Here is a 25,161-nt window from a genome sequence, read left to right on the forward strand (position 1 = left end):
TAGTCTGGCTTATTTTGCTTAACATGAAAATTTTTAAGTCAGAAAAATAATGCATTCATTAACTGGCATACTTGTTAAGAGAAACATTAATAGCCTTATTTTTATATTAAAATTTAGAAGAAAAATGTTCATATATATTTAAGTATCCTTAAAATTCATATATATTTGTTTCAAAATCTGATGGAAATATCAGCCATGTAAAACATTTTATAGTAAAAGCTCATGCCTGTATTTCAATTTAAAAAATAATCTGCTGGTAAAAGTAAACTTCAGAAGTTATAAAATTCTCTACATCAAGCTAATCTAAAGTATGAAACATGAAAGTAAAGAAGAAATCTATTGCAGCTATTAAAGTTTTAAGGTTACTTTGCTTTCATATAAATAAGTTTTGCCTTCCCATATTTGCCCAGTGAATTAGTGATCAAGTTCCATATGGAATAAAGAATTTTGTACTTTTAATGCTTTTTTATGCAAAATAAAACCAAAACAGTGTATATGTTTCATAAGTGCTAACATTTAATGATAAAATATAAGAATTAAATGTATCTCTAAAATGATAAAACTTAATGAGTTCCTACAAAGAACACTAACAAGTTGAAAATGTCAATGGAAGAAAACTGAGCTGCTAACATATCACTTAGTTATAATGCTTCCTTCCTATCAGACTTCTATTTGTCTATGAAGTTAATAATATATTTAGTGTTCTAAGCAATTTATGATTACAATGTTTCTGCTGCAGGTGTCACACTAAAAACAGAATTTCTCCAAGGATGATACAAAGTGGTACATAAAATGAATCCTTAAAACTGAAAACCAACTCATTAAAAAGTATATTTACCGTCTGATTCTGAAGTAGCTCGGATGATCAAATAACTGCTAGGTAAGGGCTGAGTTATGGAGCCAACTGCTTCACCTTTTGGACCCTTAACAAAATAAATGACAGTGTAGAATAATCACCTTTATATTACCTACTAGTATCTGGATCAGACATGAGTTAAATCAGGCATGGATTATAATTTAAAATCAACAAGCTTCAATTTCCTCTTTCTTGAGAATGAAAATGTATTAAAGAAAATTTGCTTTTTCAACAAATATACCTCAACAGAAAACTGAGCAAGTGATGATTATCTCTACATAGCGCTCATATATTAAAGAAAACCTAAAATTTACCATGCTAGATACAATTTTATTTACTTATTTATTTATTTATTTTGGAGGTGGTACTAGGGTTTGAACTTAGGGCCTTGAAGTTGCTAAGCAGGTGCTCTACCACTTGAGCCATACCACTAGCCCTTTTTGCTGTAGTTATTTTCAAATGGGGTCCTGGATTTATGCCTGGACTGTGATCCCCTATTTATGTTTTCTGCGTAGCTGGGATAATAGATACATGCCACTGCACCCAGCATTTTTAAAAAATTGGTTGAGATGGGCTCTCATGAGCTTTTTGCCTGGGCTGGCCTTGAACCATGATCCTCCCAATCTCCAACTTCCTAGTAGCTAGGATTACAGCCCTAATAATAACAGAAAATTTTCATTCCATAGATCCTATTAGATAAGAAATACTAAATTTCCAGAAGTTTAAACACCTGGAAATATAATTCACAAGAAAAAGACAATTGAATTTTGGCTAGGTCAAGGGAAAAATAAACCCTTTCATTCTATAACCAATGATGTACTTTTTTTCATTTTTATTAGCATATATTCAATATATGCCATGGGATTTGTTATACTTCTGAATAGCCTTACACTGTATACACTAGTTAGATCACCCCCTCCACCACCATCCCTGTCTTGCCTTCTCCATCCCACTTAAAGTAATTACAAAAGGTATCACTGTTCTATTTCCTTTATGTATATGAAACACATACACCCTGTTCCTTCATCTTCACCACCTCCATTCACCCCTCTCCCCACACATTCTTATCTCTCATTATTAACTCCAAAGTCAATGTGCAAAGGAGTTTCTCAATGTACTCCAGCTGTGAATATGCTTTACTTTGGTCAGTTCAATCCCCTCTATTCCTCTCCCTTACCCTTCCATTTCATCCCCTCCCCCTTATTTGGCAGCTTTCCCTACATATTGTTATGTCCTCTATCTGCACAGATGTGAAGTATTTCAATATTGTTGACTATCTCTTTTCCTTTCCCTCCTTCCCTGAGTTCCATAGTATAGTTCCACTATTACAAACACATTCTACATGTGGATGAGTATATGTTTGCTTTTGTGTATACGTTATGATATACTTGTTTTTAAAACCAACTATAAGAACCAATTTTATTTTTCCAGAAACAGGAAAGAAAAAGGAATTTTGTTGTTGGCTGGGGTTATTTGTTTTAAAAGTATGTAACACCAACAAGTAATTAGTATCACCAAGGCTAAACTTAGTTGTACACAGTTCTCATATGGAAATAAAACTAAGCATTGAATTTGCATTACATTTTTTTTGTTTTATTTTTTGATGGTACTGGGTTTTGAACTCAGGGCCTCATGCTTGCTAGGCAGGCGCTTTGCTACTTGAGGCACTCCACCAGCCCTTGCAGTACATTTTTGACATGAGCATAATTTTAAAACTTACATTACAAAATTTCTTTAAGGTTATCAAGTTGAGGAATAAAATGGATTCTAAGAATAAACATTAGAAAGTAAAGATGATTCCAAATGAAAAGCATGAAAAAATGAATACAGCTTAAACAAATACTTAAATACCTAGGCACTTTCAAATACCCTTATAATTTATTGGCCAGTGCCTAGAACCAGTATAGAGTAGAACAGAGAACCAGACTTCCTGGGTTTTAATCTTGGATCCTTATGAGAAAAATTACTTAGGCAGTTTGTTTAGGATTCAATCTTTCATCTGTACAATGGTAAGAAAGTGATCCTTCTGATAGGTATGAAGGCTAAATAATAGAATAACAGATTCCATGTAAAATACTAGAAGTTCTATGGGTTAAATTGTTTCCTTGTGGAAGGTACCTAATCCCAGAATGGAACCAATTCTGTAATCCTAAATCTATTCCTGCAGTGACTCTAGACTACTACAATAAACATAAAAAGTCCAGTTCTTTCACTGGGTGCATGAATATTGTCTATTTAAACAATATGTTTATATATACAGAAGCTGAAGCTATTTTTAGTTAACTCTTAATCTCCTTTAGGCGATTTTCCTAAAAGGAAGAGTTTTAAACCCTTGATTCAACGATAGTTGACCTTCCCAGACACTAAAGCAATGATCATTTTGTAAAAGCTTGAAACTAGACTCATTGATTTGATCAGTTTGTACTGCATGTCTACTGTTTGTAGAATTCCTTGACTGTTAATCACAGGCATTTCTATTTTCCTGTTTATTTATGCTTTTTACCGCACAGAAATGACCAAAGTAATTCTTTAAAGGGCTAAGCTTTATCTTCAAAGAAAGCTCTCTCTCTCTCAAGAGTAAGTAAGACTGTTTCTGCTTCTAGGTTTCCCATTACACATTTGTGTCTACATAGGAATAAGTGGCATCAGAAAAACAAATGGCAGTTTCTGCTTTAGGTGACCTTACCATTCTGATGGAGAGAAAAAAAAAACAGTAAAAATTACACAGTATTACACAAGAATTAGTAATTACAAATTGAAGACAAAAAACAGTATAAGTCATATCCTCAAGGATGAAAGAGATAGTAAAATGAAATATAAGCTTGGAAAATAGGTCCAGGAAAAATTACTTAAGTTCAATCTTAAAAGCAAATAAAGCCTTTTGGTGTACATTTTATTGTAAGGAGAAACAGAAAGAGGGATAATGCTCTTGAAAACAGAAAGAAATTTATGAGTCCTGGCAGAGGACAGAAATCATTTGATTTGTCTTAATTATACTCACAGATTGTCATCTTTACCTTTTACCTTGACAAGTATTTACATACCTTCACTGCCCAAATAGACTGCTCCAAAGGATGGAAGAGTTTAAAACAAAAGCCATCCTTTTTTGATGGACGCTCAATAATTTCACAGGCATTCAGAAGGACTGTTCCAACCCATTGGCCATTTTTTTGGGTTTTATAGATCAGTAGCACCCCAGGTTTCAACACACACCACAACTTGGTCCAGCTCTTTAGAGTACCACGAATCTATAGAAAGATATATTTTAAAAAATATCAGCTGTTTTTCTCTTTCTGGTCCAGAAGATACAAACTGAATAATGGATATTTTAAGTTTTCATCAAACCTGTATTTCAGACTTAATAGGCATTTTTTAAGGCTACTACTATTTGCCTGGCAAGCACTACAAATGGATGTGAAAATAATATAGATCCCACTTCTAAGAAACCTTAAAATTTTCATGGAAGACTAGGCCAATAGCTTCAAAGTGTACTAAGTAAGTAGAATAGTTTTCCTATCCTCCCTGATCAGGACAGGGGCCATTTATTATAGCTGTAATTTTATTTATGTGAGTAAATGATTATTCTGTCTTTTCTCAAATTACCCTGGGGCCATTTATTACAGCTGTAATTTTATTTGTGTGAGTAAATGATTATTCTGCCTTTTCTAATAGTACCCCCTCACCATCACATCAGCAGTGTTGAAAACACTACTGGCACATGCCAGACATTCCCTAAATATTTGGTGAATGATAGGAAAAGAAAATAACCTCCTCTAATCCTTCAAATTGCCATCCCTAATTTACTTTATTCTTAGTAATTACATAAGGTATGCTATATAAATTTCTTGAAGGAAATTTCAAAGCACAAGTTAAATACATCTTTTCATAAAATGTTCCTTATGATAGGGTTTACTGCTTTGTCAACAAGTCTATAACTACTTTTTCCTGTCATTTTCTATTTTCACAATTTATTAAAATTATTTTGAGGCAACTCACTGAATTCATAACACTGAAAAGGAAGCTAATATTTAGATTAAAATAGGAATTATCTTCACTTTCATTTACTTAAAATAGCTATTCTCTCAATGTACTTCATGAATTGTAAAATAATTGTAGGGGTCCCTAATCCCTCAACAGGCATACCACAGTAACTCTAAACCAGAAAAATTCAGAAAGGGGGAGTTTAGAGCCAGCTATAAAGAAAAGAGAAAAATATTTAAGAAAAGGTATATATATATATATACATAAAAAAAGTTGGCAAGAAAGAGAAGCAAAAGGAAGAGAATTATCCTGAGATAATATTCTAGACCTCAGAGATATGACAACAGAATATGATGTAGAGGGAATTGTAAGAATGAAGGTAAAGTTAAAAAGCCAGCCAGGTAATGTGCTGGAGACTTATAGAGGGTAGTTTTGACTGAAAAAACAAGGAATGAATATACTTCTAAGTAGGGCCAAAGTCAGTCAGAAGATATGTTTTAGCACAAGACTGGTGATGCCTCAAGCATTACTTGAATCATCAGGCAACTGTTATGGTTTGAATATGAAATGTACCTTGAAGTCTCATGTGCTTCATGAGCCACCAAAGGTGGCTCAGGCTACCATCTGATGGGCTTTTGGGAAGTGTGTGGATCCTGAGGCTCTAACCTTGTCAATGGATTAATACCTCCATGGATTCATAATATGATGGCATTACTGGGAGGTGGTAGAAACTAGGAGGTGGGGCCTAATTACAGTAAGTATGCTACTGGGGGTGTGCTCTGGAAAGATATACCTTGTCTCTGCTCCTTCCCCTTTCTCTGTCTCTGCTTCCTGGGCAGCTTTCCTCTATCATGCCATGATGTTTCTGCCTTACTATAGACCTAAAAGCAGTGGAGCCAACTGGCCTTGGTTAGCTACCAAAGACCTCTGAAACTAGGAGCCAAAATAAATCTTTCCTCTCTTTAATTGTTTTCTTAGGTCTTTTGTCACAGTGATTAAAAAAAAAAAGTTACTAACACAGCAATCATCATTAGACTTCCATTTTTGTGAGAGAACTTGTATTACAGATCTCATAAGGGTTATTAGATCTGAGGTCTTAACCAACTGTTGAGCAAAATAGAAACCCTTCAGGGCTGTGGTGATTCTTGGAATGAATGCCAGGTACTAAAACTTTTTATTAAAGAGTCAGGCAGGGTCTTATAAGTTCACTCTTAAAATTAGGACTGGCTGAAAGATTCCTACAAGCTATCTCTCAGAAAAGAATGAGAACGAATACAGAGTGTCTAGGACTAGAGAAAAGGTAATAAAAATACGAAAAAGTTGCCAAAACAATAGGGTATGGAAATAGCAATATGTGTATCTGTCTGATAATTAATGCTTTTCAGAAGGTAACTTTTATTAGTTTTATCATTTTTTCTTAATGATGCATACACAAAATCTTCAATACTACTAAATGATAATTTGAATAGTAAGCAAAGTATTTTTTTTACCATGAGCTGTATTATATAACATAATATCACACAATTTAAAAGATTTTCTGAAAGAGAGACATTAAATTCCTTCTCCCTGTTCAACTGGAACATAGAACCTCTAAGAAAACAACTGGTAAGTTTCCTTGCCAGTAGAAAACAGTAATTCTAGTTGTTTTTGTCTTGTGGGCTTTAGTACACCCCAGGCTTTCCCATTCCAGTGGTAAACATCTATAATCAGAATTCAGGACTCAACACACACTGACCTTCAACCAATCAGCCATAACAATAACAGAAGGATCTGTGATTGTACTGAGCAACTCTTTTGTGGCTCTTTTCTTTTCTTCTCGGTAATTTTTCTTTTGCACCTATTTTATATAAATAGAAAAATAAAAACTTAGTAAAAAGCAAATTCTTTTCAAGTTTTTTTGATTTATAGAATATTTTAAACTTCTTTGGAATTTTAGCATTTTAGGATAAAATTATAGTATATTCAGTTGGTTGTTTCGTAGTTAGGAGGAATTCTTTGACAACCTATGTTAGAATCTAGTTTATCTGTTCACTAGGCTTGTTCTCTGTATCTTTTTCAGTAATTTATCAATATCCTTCAGGAAAACATTATCCTTTTAGACCTTTCCTATGTACACAAGCTATAGAAATACATACTTTATGTTTTGTTAAACACATAAAAATTCTCCCATTCAATAGTTTTGAGAGTTTCCACATCTATTTTATTTTATTTTTTTAACTGCTCCATAGGATTCCTAATATGAATAAAATAATGAGAGAATTAAGACTGAGTGCATTCTGTGAATCAGTCATTGTTCTAGGCCCTTACTTGTATTACAGCTACCTTACTTAATCATCACAATAACCTTTTGAGGTAGAATTATTATGAAGCTTGTGTTACAGATGAAAAAACTGAGGCAGAGAGAGTAATTTTCCCAGAATCATACAGTTAGAAAGTTGTCAGAACACAGACTTGTTCTTAACCACTAGGCTATATTGTCTCCATCATTTTTTCTAATGAATTCTCTTACTGACAGAGATCTACTCTGTTCCTCGTTTTGTTTTTTGCTTTTACTTAGTTATTTTTCAGGAAGAATCTCCCATTTTTGCCTGGAGCTGCCTCAGATTGAGATTCTCTTACCTATGGCTTCTTGTATAGTTGGGATTATAGATACATGCCACCACTCCCAGTTTATTGATTGAGATGTGGTCTTACTAACCTTGTTTTTGAATGGAATGGCCTCTAACAGCAATTTTTCCAATTTCTGCTTCTCAAGTAGTTGGGATTACAGGCATGAGTCACCACACCTGGCTAGCTCTTACTGGCTAGCTCTTAGTACATGACTATCACAAGCAATGCTTCAATTGTTTGCAAATGGAAGTCTTTGCTCTTTTCCTTGATTCTAAAAACCTATTAGGGTTTACATTTTTAAAAGATGATAGCACAAAGTCTTTCACCAGAAAAGTTGTATTTAATGAAAAGAACTACATACAAATAATAAAATTTTAGTGATTCCACACCCCCAAAACTTTAGACTTTTGGTCTTATATGCATTTCTAAATTAACAAATTTAATATGAAATTTTAAGTGCAAATGGATACAGGATCAGGCATGGAACACAGATGGGTAAAACAGACTAGACAGGGACCAGAGCCAGTAAAAAGTTTCCTTCCCTCCTCCTTCAATTCCTCTCTCCCTCCCTCTTTTCCCTTTCTCCTTCTTTCCCTTCAGTACTGGGGTTTGAATTTGGTTTCACACTTGCTAGGCAAGTACTCTACCACGGAGCCAATCCCCCAGTCCAATACTACATATTTGTAGACAGAAATTAGTAATCTGGATGTTTAGTTGTTGGCCTCGTAGTGAGCAAACTGTAATTTCAGTGGGTGCCAGAGTCCCATCAGGTGTTCCACAGCACAGTGCTATGCCTACTTGGCTCTGGTATGTCTGTGAAGAGATAACATGTCCTTAACTCCTGCTGTGGTCTGCTGACCTGATGTAGCCTACCCTGGGACAGTCATCAATCAGTCCTAACTTCTTGACCTCAGTATACCACACAAATATTAACATTTTCTAGGTGTGCCTGTCCAAATGTCTCTCTGGATATTTTATTCTTCCCTTAGGAACACATATATATATTTCTTATTAGCCTACTTTCAAAGTACATGCAAAGCACAATGTAAGGTACATTTCAGAAATAACTATAGGTACTAACCTTAAGAGATTCTTTTTTTGTGAGTTTACTTGAAGTTGAACTGTCCTTTTCTGAGCCATTATAAAGTTTAGATTCAGACTAAAATCACAGAGAAATGAATACAAGAGAAAGAATGATTAAAAACTTCACTTATTCTACAGTCATATAAAACATGAAGTTGTATTTCACACATACTTCCTATTTAATCCTATGATTTTAAGCAAATGTAGATTCTCAAATACTGGTTTTCCCTGTATAGTATTTGTGCTTAAAAGTGAATCCATGTTAAGCCCACCAAACATACTCACAAAAACTAATCCATTAAGTAACTTCATTTCTAAATTTTTACATTCTGTTTCAGAGCATTTCTAAAAACATATAATTACTTATTTTTTAGAACAGTAGACAAAGCAATGTTACTTTTTAGTGACTGAAATATTCTAAATAAAAAAATCAAGCATGTAAATTTTATCAAGTTGCTGCACACACCACCCTTAAGCAACTCCTTCTTCAGTGGGAAGAAACACAACCTTCACAAACTAATTAAAATGCTTCAATTTCGTACAGTGTTTAAACACCAACATTTCTAGGATCTACTTCTTATCTATCTAGTGCACCCAAATTGTGAGTAATGTCTTAAATTTGCTTCTAGACTTTGTTTATATCTCATATTTTTATTTAATATGCATAAGAACCTTGAAAAAAGGGCACTATAGGTAGTTTTATCTCTATTTTATAAGACCTGAAAGGGAGGCTCAGTGGAGTTGGTTTTGCAAACTCTCAATCATTAATAGAGCAGTGATCAAAACCCACATCTCTTAATCCAGGGCCTACTTCTTTCACCAGAGTAGAGCAAAAAACTAAAAGCTATTTCTTTAAATCTTGGTGCAACAAAATTAAACACACTCCTTCCATGTCCTATATTTTTGTTTCTATCTATTGTCAGATATAGGAGAAGGTATTTAGAAGTTTTCAGCAATATTCCTAGTGTGAAGAAACTACAATGGACTTGATCCAAATGGTGGCTTTCAAATGTTGAATGGCCACATCTGCATAATACCACAAGATATGAACAAGGATAAAAATCTTTGGATATAAATTCCCTCACTCAATTTTAAACCCAAAAAGGAAGCTACCATGCTTTTCCGTCCCTCCTTCCTTTCCTCCCTTCCCTTTCTTTCTTTGTCTCCTTCTTTCTTTTCTCTTCCTTCCTTCTCTTTCCCTGTTTCTTTTTTCTTTCCTCTCTCTCTTCCTTCCATCCTTTCCTTTCTCTTTCTCTCTTCCCTTCTTTTCTTTCTTCTTTCTTTCATCTCTTTCTTCTGGTTTTCTATGTTCTTTATTTAAAAACTGCCATACATTTCATTTTTTATAAACCTACATGTCTTTCAAAATCGTTGTCTATTCGGAAGACATTAAAATCAATGCCACATTTGCCTTCCAAAAAGCATACAGTAGGCCCAACATCACTTCCCCATGCTGAAAAAAATGCTTCAAATTCATCAGTAAATGTTGCAAACTCATTTGTCATCCTTTGTTCATGGAAGTAAAAGTGACAGAATTATTCTTGCAATCTGCTTTAATAAATGCTGTTTTTTGGGGGGCTTATACATTCCTAACTCTTTTCTGCTTTACTGATCTGTTTCATGAAATCTCTTTGATACAGCCTAGTTTCACAATTGGTGTTTGTTTTCCCCTAATTGTTTGGAGATTCTGGTTAAATTTTCTGGTTACTCTCTAGATGCTCCACTGCTGAGGACTTGCTTCTCATTCCCTAAAGGATAATGACTATTAGCACAGATGAAGAACACAGTATCACTGTAGAATGACATGAACAGCACACCATGAATGTACCAATGGACTTTAGTAGTTTTTTTACCCCTTCACTCATATAAAAATTCTGATGTTTTCAGATTAATTTCCTTTAATGAAGAGAAAACTAATCACTGCTATGTTTTAAAAGAGTCTTGACAGTTTAAATGTTTATGAGCCTGAATTTTGGTTGAATTGTTAATAGATTATTAACCATGTTCTTTCTTCTGATTTCTGATGAGGGAAAGATATGAATCAACACACTCAAAGAATACTAGATGTAATTCCAGTATAACAAGGACTGAATGTATACATGTTCCTCTACCTCTTAGCTCTGTCTTGGCTCAGCTAGTTTATAATTTACTAAAAAGATAAAACTATGTTCTGGGCTTTATTTTAAACTAGTAGATAAATGCCTCAATACGCCATCATGCTTTTCTCATCAACGCTACCCACTGCATCACCTGAAGAAAAAGAATGCAATATATATCTAACCAGTTAATAAAATAAAAATGAAACTGGCACTTTGAAGCTAATTTCTCTCATCTCTGCTGAAAGTGGTCTGCTACTCCATATGAGATACCTTTAGAATAAATGGGGCACACATAGGGTTACAGTGATGGTAGTTGACGACTGCAAGGGGAAGTGAAAATACCATTCAGTGTAGAAGGTGGGATCAATCTGGTTAAACTGTTGTTAAAATTATTGATTTCAGGAACTGGAATTGAGATATCACATTGCTTATTCCCATAATGATAGTATACACCGTGATGCCAAAACAATTTCACAAAATTCCTCTAGCTAAACAGGACTCTACCTTCTCTTTGGCCCAGGGAACTCCTTACTATTGGAGGACTATAATGGTTTAAAATTATCATGAAATTCTATTTCTTGCAAATCAATAGGAAAATGTATACTGTGATGAACTTACTGCATAATAGTAAATGACCAATGCTGCAGTATTAGTTTAAAAGTTAATGGCTAGATCCAAAATGGTGGCTATGGCAGGGAATCAAAAATCTTAAGCTCCATGACACTAGAAACCTCAATATGTTTGACCTACACTTGAATAATTCTGATTGCTCCTAGTCAAAATAATAATAACTGCCATCACATTCGATGCAGATAAAATGCAAAGACTGGCTTTTAAATCAGCCTTTAATTGCACCTAACAGCCATGAAAATTCTGTGGGGTACAGCCAGCAAGGCATGTCCAGCTCTGGCAAAAAAAAAAAAAAAGCCACCCAGCTGTTTGTCCCTTTTTTTTTTTCTCTCTCTCTTTTTTCTCCCAACAAGCAGAAGACAACATCAATCAGAATCAAACTCTGCAACATCCTGGACAACTAGCCCATGGAAAGCTTCCCTATGCCACACCACATTGAAAAAAAGCAGCACGATTTCTCCCTGCCAGTCAGCTCCAAAGCTGTTTGTGTGAAACTGCAGAACAAACAAGTGAGTATCACACACCATGCGTGACTTCCCTACCCACCCTGCAGGAAAATAATCCAGCATAGCCCCTGGGCAGACTGAACTGCCTCACCCAGCAAAACTGAAAAACGTAAGTAGCAAATTGTAATCTAACATTGACAGTGGAGGTGGGGGTGGAATGCTAAACCTGCCCCAGAGAATGGGAGTGGAGAAAGGGCAAAATTCTCAGCACCGAACTTTCAGAGAAATGTGGGAAAGGTAGCAAAGGCTGAGAGGGGGGTGGGGTGACAAGCCAACCTCCCAGAGGAGCCTCCAGCACCCAGCAGAGATCAGGAAGAGCACAAAGGCTGAGAGCGGGGGTGGGGAGACAGGCCAACCACCCATAGCAGGGCAGGTGGTGGATCCTGGAGCTGATCTCTGGGACAGAGGGCAGCATTCAAAACTGAAATGCCCCACCTTGTTGGGGGAGGAGCTGATCAAACAGCTGAACTGAAGGGCAACACAGCTGCCGCCTGGTGAAAACAACAGCTCTGACCACCCTGCACAAGCTGACACTCTTAACTCACCATACAATTCCAACTAATCTCGTGTACAGAAGATCCAAATACTACACACAAGCCAGTCATCTGGTGAGACCACATCAGAGCTTCTGCTTGTATGCCAATACCAGGATTGGACACCTAAGGACTAACGCTGGAACTTTTACCAAAAAACTGAACATTCTGTGGTTCCTGAACCTGGTGTTTTTTATTGTGTTTCTTTTTTTTTTCCTTCTTTTTATTTTTATTATTCCTGTATTATTAACTTTACCATCACTATTCTCTTATCCCTATTCTTACCCCCTTCACTTTACCTCCTCCTCCTGTGCTACAACTGTTCCCTCTCCAACTAGTCTTACTGCCTCTTCTCATCCACACTTTCCCGTCTTCACCTCCCCTCCTAACCTCTCCCAACCTGTCATCACACTACCCCCAGACTAGAAAAAGTTGAAGACAAAATCTCAGTGCTCAAAGATAAAACAGAGATTAAAGAAAAACAGAAGAAATCTATTTATACAACTCAGGGGCTGTAAAAGGAATATGCAAGAACTCAGTGACTCCATCAAACATCAAAAGACCAAACCTGAGAATCACGGGGACTGAAGAAGGAGAAGTGCAAGCAAAAGGGATATATAACATATTCAATAAAATAGTAAGAGAAAATTTCCTATATCTTGAGAAAGTTTTGCCCATTCAGGTACAGGAAACCTCCTGGACACCAAACAGAGTTGACCAAAATAGAACCTCCCAATGGCATATTATCATTAAAACAACAAGCATGGAGAACAGAGAAAGGATGTTGAAGGTTGTAAGAGACAAAAAACAAATAATGTATAAAGGTAAACCCATCAAAATAGCAGCAAATTTCTCAATGGAAACCTTAAAAGCAAAAAGGACATGGAGTGATGTACTTTGGGCACTGAATAAAAATAACTTCAGCCCTAGGATACTCTACCCAGCAAAACTATCATTCAAAATTGATGGAATAATAAAAGTGTTCCACAATAAACAGAACTAAAACAATACATGACCACCAAGCCACCACTACAGAAGACTCTACAAAGAATTCTGTACACAGAAGATTAAAGCAAACAAAACCAGGAGAGCACAGGAAGTATCAAAACACAGGAGAAAAAAAGACAAGCAATCAGACAGGAGCAATGATTCGACTTCACACAATCAAACCCTTAAACAACAAAAACAACTAAATGGCAGGGATCACCACATATCTATCAATATTAACAATGAATGTCAAAGGTCTCAACTCCCCCATCAAAAGACACCGCTTGGAAAACTGGATAAAAAAGGAAGATCTGACAATCTGTTGTTTACAAGTGACCCGTCTTACTCACAGAAATAAATGCTGGCTTAGGGTGAAACACCAAGCTAATGGCCTCACAAAACAGGCAGGAGTAGCAATACTTATATCAGACAAAGTAGGCTTCAAATTTAACGTTGGTCAAATGAGATAAAGAAGGACACTTCATACCAATAAAAGTGACAAAATACATCAAAAGGAAATAACAATTATCAATCTATATGCACCCAATGTCAGTGTACCCAATTTCATCAAACATACACTAAAGTACTTAAAAGCACATATAGACTCCAATGCAGTAGTAATGGGAGACTTTAATACCACTCTATCACCAACAGATAGGTCATCCAAACAAAAAATCAACTAAGAAATCCTAGAACTAAATAACACGATAAATCAAATGGACCTAACTGGTGTCTACAGAATATTTCATCCAACAACAGTGCAATATACCTTCTTTGCAGCAGCCCATAGTACTTTCTCCAAAATAAATCATATCTTATGGCACAAAACAAGCCTCAGCAAATATAAGAAAAGTGAAATAATCCCTAGCATTCTCTCTGATCATAGTGTATTAAAACTAGAACTCAACAACAAAAACAATAGCAGAAAATATCCAAATAACTGGAGGCTGAATAACACATTGCTCAATGATCAGTGGGGTCATGGAAAAAATGAGAGAAAATCAAAAGGTTCCTGGAAGCTAAAGAAAATGAAAATGCCACCTCCCAGAACCTATGGGATACAGCAAAGGCAGTCCTAAGAGTGCATATATTAAAAGGACAGAAAGATCTCATATAAACAACCTAATGCTACCTCTCAAACTCATAGAAAAAGAAGAACAAGCAAAACCCAAAACAAGCAAAAGAAGAGAAATAATAAAAAATAAGAGCTGAAATTAATGAAATAGAGACCAAAAAAAAAAAAACCCAATGAAACAAAGAGCTGGTTCTTTGAAAAAATAAACAAGACTGACAATCCCCCAGCAAATCTGACTAAAATGAGGATGGAAAAGACTCAAATTAGTAAAATCAGAATGAAAAAGGAGAGATAACAACAAACACTAACAAAATCCAGGGGATCATCAGAGACTACTTTGAGAATCTATATTCTGGTAAATTGGAAAATCTTGAAGAAATGGACAAATTTCTAGATACTTATGACCATCCAAAACTGAACCAAGATATTAACCACCTTAAGAGATCTATAACATGTAATGAAATTGAAGCAGCAATAAAGAGCCTACCAAATAAGAAAAGTACAGGACCTGACAGATTCTCTGCTGAATTCTACCAGACCTTCAAAGAAGAACCAATACCAACACTCCTTAACCTTTTCAATGAAATAGAAAGGGAAGGAACACTCATTCTATGAAGCCAGAATTACACTCATCCCAAAACTGGACAAGGACACATCCAAAAGCAGAACTATAGGCCAATCTCCTTAATGAACACTGTGCAAAAATCCTCAATAAAATAATGGCAAATGGAATCCAACAACATATCAGAAAGATCATTCACCATGACCAAGTCGGCTTCATCCCAGAGATGCAGGAGTGGTTCAACATAAGCAAATCTATAAATGTAATACAGCACATAAATAGAAGCAAAGACAAAAAACACTCGATCATCTCAACAGATACAGAAAAAGCCATTAATAAGGCTTTTTAAAAAATCACTTCATGATAAAAGCTCTAAGAAAACCAGGAATAGAAGAAATGTACCTCAACATTATAAAAGCTATATATGGCAAACTATAGCCAACATCATACTTAATGGGGAAAAACTGAAACCATTTACCCTAAACTCAGGAAGGAGACAAGGGTGCCCACTCTCCCACTCCTATTCAACATAGTCCTGGAATTCCTAGCCAGACCAATAAGGCAAGAAGAAGAAATAAAAGGGATACAAATAGGTAAAGAAATAGTCAATGTATCTCTATTTACAGCTGACATGACTAGACCTCAAAGACCCAAAAAACTCTACCCAAAAACTCCTAGACACCATAAATAGCTTCAGCAATGTAGCAGGATACAAAATCAACTTACAAAAAACAGAAGCCTTTCTATACATCAAAAATGAAGAAATTGAGAAAGAATATAGGAAAAGAATTCCATTTACAACAGACTAAAAAAAACATCAAATACCTAGGAATAAACTTAACAAAGGATGGAAATCACCTCTACAGGAACTACAAACCACCAAAGAAAGAGATTGAGGCAGACTACAGAAGATGGAAAGATCTCCCATGCTTATGGATTGGCACAATCAACATAGTAAAAATGGCTATACTACCAAAAGCAATCTACATGTTCAATGCAATTCCCATCAAAATCCCAATGACATTCATTACAGAGACTGAAAAATCTACCCTAAAGTTCATTTGGACACACAAGAGACCACGAATAGCCAAGGCAATAATGAGCAAAAAGAGCAATGCTGGAGGTATCACAATACCTGAGTTCAAACTATGTACAGAGCCATAGCAATAAAAACAGCATGGTACTGGAACAAAACAGATATGAAGACCAGTGGACAGAATAGAGGACCTGGATATGAATACACACAGCTATGCCCACCTTATTTTTGACAAAGACACCAAAAACATACAATGTAGAAAAGACAGCCTCTTCAACAAATGTTGCTGGAAAAAGTTGTTATCTGTCTGCAGAAAACTGAAACTAGATCCATGCCTGTCACCTTGTACTAGTATCAACTCAAAGTGGATTAGGGACCTTAATATCAGACCTGAAACCTTGCAGTTAGTACACAAAAGAGCAGGGAATACCCTGGAAACAATAGATAAAGGCAATGACTTCCTCAGTAGAACTCTGGCAGTGCAGCAACTAAGAGAAAGGATGGACAAATGGGACTATATGAAATTAAAAACCTTCTGCACACCAAAGAAATGGTCTCCAAATTGAAGAGACCACCCACAGAGTGGGAGAAAATATTTGCTAGCTATACATCAGACAAAGTACTGACGACTGGAATGTACAGGGAGCTCAAAAAACTAAACTCACCAAAAATCAGTGAACTAACTAGGAAGTGGGCAACTGAACTAAACAGAGCTTTTTCAAAGGAAGAAGTCCAAATGGCCAAAAAATGTTCACCGACCCCAGCCATAAAGGAAATGCAAATCAAAACCACACTAAGATTCTGTCTCACTCCTGTTAGAATAGCTATCATCAAGAACACCACCAATAACAAATGTTGGTAAGGATGTGAATCCTCATACATTGCTGGTGGGAATGTAAGCTAGTACAACCACTTTGGAAAACAATATGGAGGCTTCTTAAAAAACTAAACATAAATCTGCCATATGATCCAGCAATGCCACTCCTAGGGATATACCCAAAGGAATGCAACTGAAGTTATTACAAAGGCACCTGCACACCCATGTTTACTGCAGTACTATTTACAATAGCCAGGCTATGGAAACAGCCAAGATGCCCCACTACTGACGAATGGATTAAGAAAATGGAATTTTACTCAGCCACAAAAAAGAATGAAATTTTGTCATTTGCAAATAAATGGATGGAACTGGAGAACATCATCTTAAGCAAAGTTAGCCAGGCTCAGAAGGCCAAATATCACATATTCTCCCTCAAATGCAGATTATAGACCCCAAACAAATGCAGTAATAATATTGGACATGGGTCACACAGTAAGGGGAATACCTGCACAGGAGGAATAGGGAAAGGGAAGGAAACCTAAAAATTGAATGTGTTTGATGTGCTCAGTGTAGAGCAAATAAGGTACTCTTAAACTAGCAGAGGCCACTATGGGAAGGGGACCAGGAAGTAGTGAAGAGGTCCGGCAGAGATAACCAGTGTGGGTTGCAATACACATTTGCATGGAAGCAACGCTAGGAACCTCTTTGTATAGCTATCTTCATCTCCAACTAGCAAAAACACTGTCTTTCTTAGTATCTCTTATGTTTTCTATTCAACAAAATCGTCGGCTGGGGGGCAGGGGGAGCTGGCCCAAATAATGTATACACATGTAAGTAAATGTAACAATGATAAAATAAAAGGGAAAAAAAGTTAATGGCTATCTAGTATTTATCAAGTACTATATTAAACATTTTATATGGACTATCTCATTAATACTCAAAGCAACTTTATGAGCTAGTAGTCGTATTCCCCTTTAACTAATGAGTAACTAAAACTACAGATTTTAAGTATTATCCCAAAGTCATATAGCCACCAAATAAATGAGCAGGAATTTGTACCCTGGTCTACATAATTCTTAGCCTCAGGCACTTACCAATTCCACTACTGATTTCTAATTTAAAACAAAAAAAAAAAAAAACTGTTCATATAGTATAAGAACTATACTCATATGTAAGATTTATCTTTATGAATGAGAGAATGTTTTTCCAACAACTCCAAATGAGAAGGCCTGGCTTAGTTATTATTAAAATATTCCATTGGAAATAGGAACAAGCAAGCCACAAGGATGTTGCATAAGACTGATAAATCTGAGTACAAATACTTCTAGCAGTCTCTGCCAGACTGTACAGTCTAGTTTGACAAAACAATGAGCCAGTGACCAAGCTCCATTGTCTATACATTACTACCTCAGTTTTCTGATCAACATACCTTTAACAGACCAACCCATAAACAATTTTTGTTGGAAATATTTTACTAAACTAAGTTTCCTTTCCTTCATAAACTTTACTGACCACTATCTTAATGATGATCATAGGACTTCATGTTGAGTACTTCTAGCTTTTTTGTTAAATGGCCTTAGAATGTGTAGCATGCTATATTTTTTAGTTCTTTCTCTCTTTTTCTTTTTCTCTTCAACTGTTGTGTCTGTACAGGCTATAGGACTTTTAAGAAGTTATTTAATCTCTTCAGTCTTAGTTTCCTCATTTCTAAAATGAGGACACTACTACTAACTCATAGGGTTGCTTGAAGGGTTAAATGAGGAAGCATGCGTAAAGTGTTTAATGTAGTACTTGGTATAAGTTAGGTTTCAGGTTTATGACTATGGATTGCAGATGCTCTAAAATATGGAGCACTAATATATGATGTGATTTCCTTTAGAAACTACAAAATCCTGCAGATACAAGGAACAACAACAATGATAAGTTACTGTGATTACCAAGATATTTGGGGATGGAAAGGATTTTTAAATCTCTGAATCAGTATTTGACTTAGCAAGCCTATGGGCAAGTACACAGATGGTTTGAAGACCAAGTTAAGAGATCTGTGTTCCAGAAATCCTTTATCCTGGTAACAGGATTCCTTTTATTTCACCAGATACATTACTTATGCTGGCCACTCCTTACATGGAGATAAAAGCAATTAAAAATTCATTTAAAAATGCTTCTTTGGGATATTTTGATTAACTGACTTTTTCAATTTACTTATTCATATGATGAAAATGCCTAGGAAGAGATATAAATGAAGAAGAAACTGGCTTTACATAAAAAATGTTTTGAGGGTGTGGAGGGTATATTCCATTATGCTTATTGGTTTAATTATAATTTTAAGAAATAACAAACCAAATTGACAGTATTGATGCTCTCTGCATTAGATAAACAAAATTATAAAGTTAAAATTGTTTGATGGCCTTAGTTATGTGGCTCAATCATGGACAGAATACAAAATTTTGCTCCCCAAAGTTCCTTATGTAAGAATAAAACTTCAGAATTTCATGAGATTGAGGCTCAATGACAAGTGCATAAATTTGAAATATGTTATGAAAAATAAGAGTGGGTTACATATTAAAAACATTTAGAAAGAAATTAAGTTACTATAAATCTTTTAAGATAACAGAATAAACTAAGATTAAATTAGGAGAGAATCAGTAAGTTTTAGCTCTTGAAAAATAATAGGATGAGTATTATTGTACTAAATACCAAATAGTTGCCATGTTAATCTTTTTTACTCACTATAATTCTTTATTCAGAATAAGAAATAAATTCTCAAATACTTTCTACTAACCAGATACTTGTCAGGGACTTTCTGCATCACAGTCTGAAAGGTAGATCTTACCTTTTACGCACAGATGAGAAAACTGAAGCCATTCTGAATTCCAATTTTACCAGTTATTAGTTACTTTGAGCCCTGGAAGGTTACTTAATTTCTCTGAGTTTCAGTTTGCTCACTTATAAAATGGGGCCAATAAAGCCTGTCTTCTAGTATTGTTGTGAGTTAATATAGCACCACAGTAAACACTCAACAAGAAACAGCTGTTATTATCATTGCAGTTAGCATCTAGAAATTCATAGGTAATGGATTAGAGTTAAGACTTAAACTCACTCTTTTTGACTCAGAAGAAGCACTATCCAGCAGAACTTCCTAAACAGCAGACGAGTTGGGCTGCTTAACATGGTAGTCACTAGTCATACACAGTTACTGAGCATTTGAGATATGGCTATTGTAACTGAAGAAATAAATTTCTAATTTATTTAATTGAATTTAAAGACCTACATAAAACTATCGCTCTTTTACAGAAAACATAGTTCTAAAGCATATATTGTTTACATTAATGTACATTGCTCCATTAAGGTATACAAAGTTCCTTTTCAGGTCCCTACTCCTACCCCCAATCCCTAACAGCTGCATATAGATGGTAAAATAAGTGACTGTGCTGCATAGGTCTTTGTGTTTATGTTTTAGGCTTCTGAGTAAGAATATCATTATATATAGTCACCAAATCTGGAATTAACTGCTTGAAAATAGTCTGAAAAATACTTTAATTTCATTATATTTCTATCTATGGTAGCCAAGATATATTATTCCTTCTTTGATATTCTTTAATTCACAAACCATGTAAAGTAATGGACAGGGCTCAGATACCCAAAATACAGCATCCTGGTATACTGTATATTTCAAAATGAATGAAAGTGAAAAATTTCAGAAGCAAGAAGGTCATGCTTTGACCATCTTTTATCTCTCCCCTGAAGCAAGCCACAGAATTCCTAACTTTCCCTTAAAGCAGATACTCTACCCTAGGCTTAGAAGAAAGAATCCAAAGACACAGTCACCAAAAAGAATCTCAACAGATAGGCCTAATTTTATTGCCATTAAATCATTATACTCTTTATCCATTCATATTTCTACATGACTGTCTGCTTATCAAACAAAGCATAAACATACACAGATTTTCCTGCCTCTTTGGGTCTTCATTTCTGAAGGCTCCTATATTACATACAACTTATATTAAGTAAATTTGCACGCATTTCTCTTATTAATCTGCTTCTTATTTGAAGGTCTCAGCAATGAACTCTGAATAAGCAGGAAAAGAAGTATTTTCTCCCCTCCATGATCAAGGCATTTCTTATGTATGTACTATTAACTTCTATCCTAAATACTTTACATATATAACAGACAGACCTTTATGTAGTGAATACTTAAGTGTGATTAATATGTGTATACAATAAGACATCAAAACATATGGTATAATTCTCTCAACCACTCCTAAGAATGAAGCAAAAAATAAAGGGAAACTTCTCTGGTTTCAGAAACAGTCATTGAAGTTTGATTCCACAAACATAAAAATTCTTTCTGCTGCTACAAACCCTTCTCAGAAGGAACAATCAAAAGTCAAATCCCTTGACAAATTCAGAAAATTAATTGAACCACAAATTTACAGGGAAACCATTGTATTATTATAGTGCTTCTCAATTCTGAATATGTACTCTTAAAGAAAAAATTCTCAACAGACCTAAGCATATACAAGTATCCTAGTTTAAGATATACTGACTTAGGAAGTATGTCTTATTTGAAGAAAATATCTTTTAACTATAGGCTATTTTTGCAAAATCCTTTGGCCTTTAAACAGGTATAATGTATGTAATTTGATTGTCATGCAAATAAACTCAAACACTTATGAATCCTTCTTTTAAAGACATGAAGCCTGAGATTATCTCTAACTGGAACCCTCGGACTCCAGTTTGACAATTATTGCTGTAGCACACATACCAGAAACAGTATCATTCTGGAGAGAACACTGATTTTTCCCAAGTAATCAATAGCACTTAAATCAGTCTCAGTGCAGAATTTTACTTTTTTCATTCATGCTAGTTTACACATACCAACATAAAAACATCCCATATTAAGTTTGCTAGGATTTTAGTTTTAGTCCCTTCATATTAAATAATATTTAAGGAAAATGCCATAATTGTGTATTAGGGACAACAAGCTTACCTTGCTCTTTGACATAGAAAGTGAAGATTCATCTTTATTTTGAGAAATGTCTTCCTTCCCTCTTTCAAAACCTTTGAGGAAAAAAAAAGTCAGTATCTCTGTATTACAACTTAGGAACATATATAGTCATTAATGTTAAAAATCAAACATGTATCATTTAATTTCACATATACATTATATTCTATACATATTAGTGCAAGAAGCCTAGATGCTACATATAGTTTTAGACTGTATGATTTTCAGACCTCTAAAGGGTCACCTAAGTATACTTCTTTAGAATTAATTAAGGTTGAGAAAGGCAATGGACTCTTTTCCTGAACCTACCAGCATCAAGCTGAATACTTCTTTTCTGTGCAACAAAGGACTTGTATGAAATCAGTCCTCACAAAGCTTTTATTCTAGTGAGCTAGTTTCTCACAAAGAATCTTGACAGAATCTACCCAACAAACTTTTTACACCTCTTGTCAAACTGGACAAATATTCCAGAGTATGTGATAAAAGACGACTGGGGAAATAAACCTGGAGTGAGGAATGAACTTAAAAAACAAAACAAAAAACCTGAATTGGGTGTTGTGGCATATGTCTATAGTCTTGGCTATTCAAGAGGATGAGGGAGGAAGAACACTTAACCTCAGGAGTTTGAGATCAGCCTGGTAACACAATGACACCCTGTCTCAATCAATCAATCAATCAATCAATAAAAGTGTGTTTACTGTGAGAATTAGGTGAAGATGCATATAAAACACTTAGCATAGATAGTACTTTGCAAGGTATGCATTCAATTATTGTTGAGCATTATCAGTATTGCCTATTGCTAAACAAATTCTAGGTAGGTGTTTTTACCACTGGAGCCACTCTACCAGTACTAAACAAATTCTACAAGGATAAACCTGAAATACATGAGTGCAATGGGACAAGCACACATATATTGCACTGCTGATTAGAATCCCACTACATGACTACACCACTATGTATCCATTCTACCACTGATACTGATTTTTCCTTTTCATGAACAATGTGCTATGAGTATTCTTGGAAATGTATCATAGTCGAAATATCCATACTTTAAAAAAACTTCATTAAAACCTAAAAGCAGAATTTCTGGGTTATAGAATGTGTATCTTTAATTTTAATGATTCCAAATTGCTTAAGTGTACAAAAGTTTTCTGCATATCCATGGAAATATCAACATATTATAAACTGTTAATATTTCTGCCCATCTGGTGGATCTATAGCTTACCAATGAAGTTTTAGTTTTCATGTCTCAGATTACTAATGATGTTGAACACTTTCTCACTATTTTATAATTTTCTCTTTGTGAAGGACCTCTTCAGATCTTTTGTGTATTTATAAAAAGCTGGGTTTTTGTAGTACTGAGGATTGAACCTGGGCTCCTACTTCCTACGTAAGCACTACACCACCTGAGCCACACCCACACCCTCATTTTTTGTTCATTTTTGAGATAGGGTCTCAGTACATTCAGGATGACGCTTAGATATTTCTTTGTAGTTAGCAAACCCATAGTAATAGCAGATATTCAGAAGGATGAATATTAGAATGAAAGACAGCAAACCCTCAGTCAACTAAGAAGTAAATATGAATTCATCTGTTATAAATATGAATATTTGTTGTATACCTATTATGTGTCTTGCACTGCACTAGATGTTTGGGAAAACATTGTTCCCTATTATTCCCTTTTTCAAAAGTGGCTACCGTGTAGAGAAAAGTCAGGTATTCAAATAAAAAATATAATACACACAATGACTGCTTATAATAAAGCAAATGGGACAAGTAAGGGATCAAGCTATGTAGTCAGGCTACCACCTTCTAAGCATCAGTATACAGTTCACTAGATGTGTAACCTTGGGCAAGCAACTTAACTCTTAGTGGTTCTGTTTTGCTATAGGGAAAATGTGTACGAGTTTGAAGACACTGTTACAGTATTTTCTAATGAAAAAATACACATATACTTTTAATCATAAAAGCAAATAAAAATGAATTTCCTAGTTATAGTTCAACCCCCCCAAAAAATAATCATTTAACTTGGTTAAAAAAAAAGTCTATTATATCTTTTTGTTCTGATCCTTTTCATTTTGGGAGTAGTCACAGGCTCACAATAATTCCAATGAACATAACTCTTTTATTATGTATTTATATAACTGTAGTACAGTTTTTTTTGTTAGCATGTAGGCCATTCAGTTTCTCATCTACAACTAAATTTTGTAGTAGATAATCACATTCTTAAGCACACAGGGCTTACTTTCTCTTATTAATGCAATACAATATTGTTTCTCAATAAATTAGCATTCTGCCCTATAATTTCTGATTTATTAACAGTATACAAGTACTATCATCATGGACAAGGAATGGACTTTTTATGATACTTCAATAACAAGCTTGGTTCATTCATCATTAATGTTTAGATATAATAAAGCAAGATTTATATTGCTTCAGTTCTGTTAAAATGAGATTAGATGTATAACTACAAATGCAGATTTAGAATTAATACCTCAATATTTATTGTATTTAACACAGCTAAGAATCAAGAAATTGTACAGAAAGGCAATCCTAAGCAGTCAAAATACACCACAAAAACTCCATGCTTTTAGGCTTACACTTTTTTATACGTGATTTCTTTGCCAAAGTTTATTTACCCCAAGTTTTAGGTACTATTCTAGAGACTGGTACAATGACCATAGTGAAATTAAAGGAAGAGACAGATTATCACACGTGAAGTAAAGAAACATTGTGTCATAGTGTTATGAGTACATGATTGGAATGTCATCTATGGTATAGCTTACTAAGACTAAATTAAAACATTTCTCAAGGTAGAAGTCAAGAAAGGGAGAGGAAAGAGAGAGACAGACCCTGATTTTCCTAAGGATTATTAAAATGCAAAAAGAATTGAGCTCAAAGCCCTAATATAAAGCTATCTTTAAATATCAGTAATGTAGCGCCAAGCTCTACTTCTCTAATATTGTTAGATGAAAACAAATGCATCTAACATAATTTTTTCTGTATAAAATGAAGTGTCTCAGAAGAAATTAGGCGTAACTTTTTACTTTTAATTTAAATACATAACAAAAAGCCACTCTTTGAAATACTAAATTTCATTCTGCTACTTAGTTGATGAAGTAAAGCAGACATTTTAAAGAGCTTATTTTTTTAATCATAACTGGTTGTGTTATGGAGATTATGGGATCATTCTTATAAATATGATTTTCTCTATTTCAAGAATTAGTAAACAAAGGAAACATTCAGTTGTTATTTAAAACTAAATCATCAAAATGACCTTAAATATATTCTTTGACCAGATGAAAATTTGCTTCCATTATCTAATTAAGTAAACAAAAAGCAAACTTTTTAAAACTGAGATTTTCTACTGTTTATCAAGAT

General features: G+C 34.7%; 1 protein-coding gene across 14 annotated transcripts in view; it reads right to left on the reverse strand.

The window, feature by feature from the left end:
• Positions 1-25,161, reverse strand: part of Osbpl8 (oxysterol binding protein like 8) — a 243,010-nt gene that overhangs the window by 34,961 nt on the left and 182,888 nt on the right. For all 14 annotated transcript variants that reach the window (XM_074083963.1, XM_074083967.1, XM_074083964.1 and 11 more), the window contains 5 exons: positions 21,766-21,836; positions 8,529-8,606; positions 6,573-6,674; positions 3,901-4,104; positions 839-923 (listed from right to left, as the gene is read on the reverse strand). In XM_074083963.1, coding sequence (XP_073940064.1) covers positions 839-923; positions 3,901-4,104; positions 6,573-6,674; positions 8,529-8,606; positions 21,766-21,836 — 540 coding nt within the window. The remainder of the gene's footprint in view (positions 1-838; positions 924-3,900; positions 4,105-6,572; positions 6,675-8,528; positions 8,607-21,765; positions 21,837-25,161) is intronic.

This window comes from Castor canadensis, chromosome 8, assembly GCF_047511655.1.
Source record: "Castor canadensis chromosome 8, mCasCan1.hap1v2, whole genome shotgun sequence".
In the NCBI taxonomy this organism is placed as follows: Eukaryota; Metazoa; Chordata; class Mammalia; order Rodentia; family Castoridae; genus Castor; species Castor canadensis.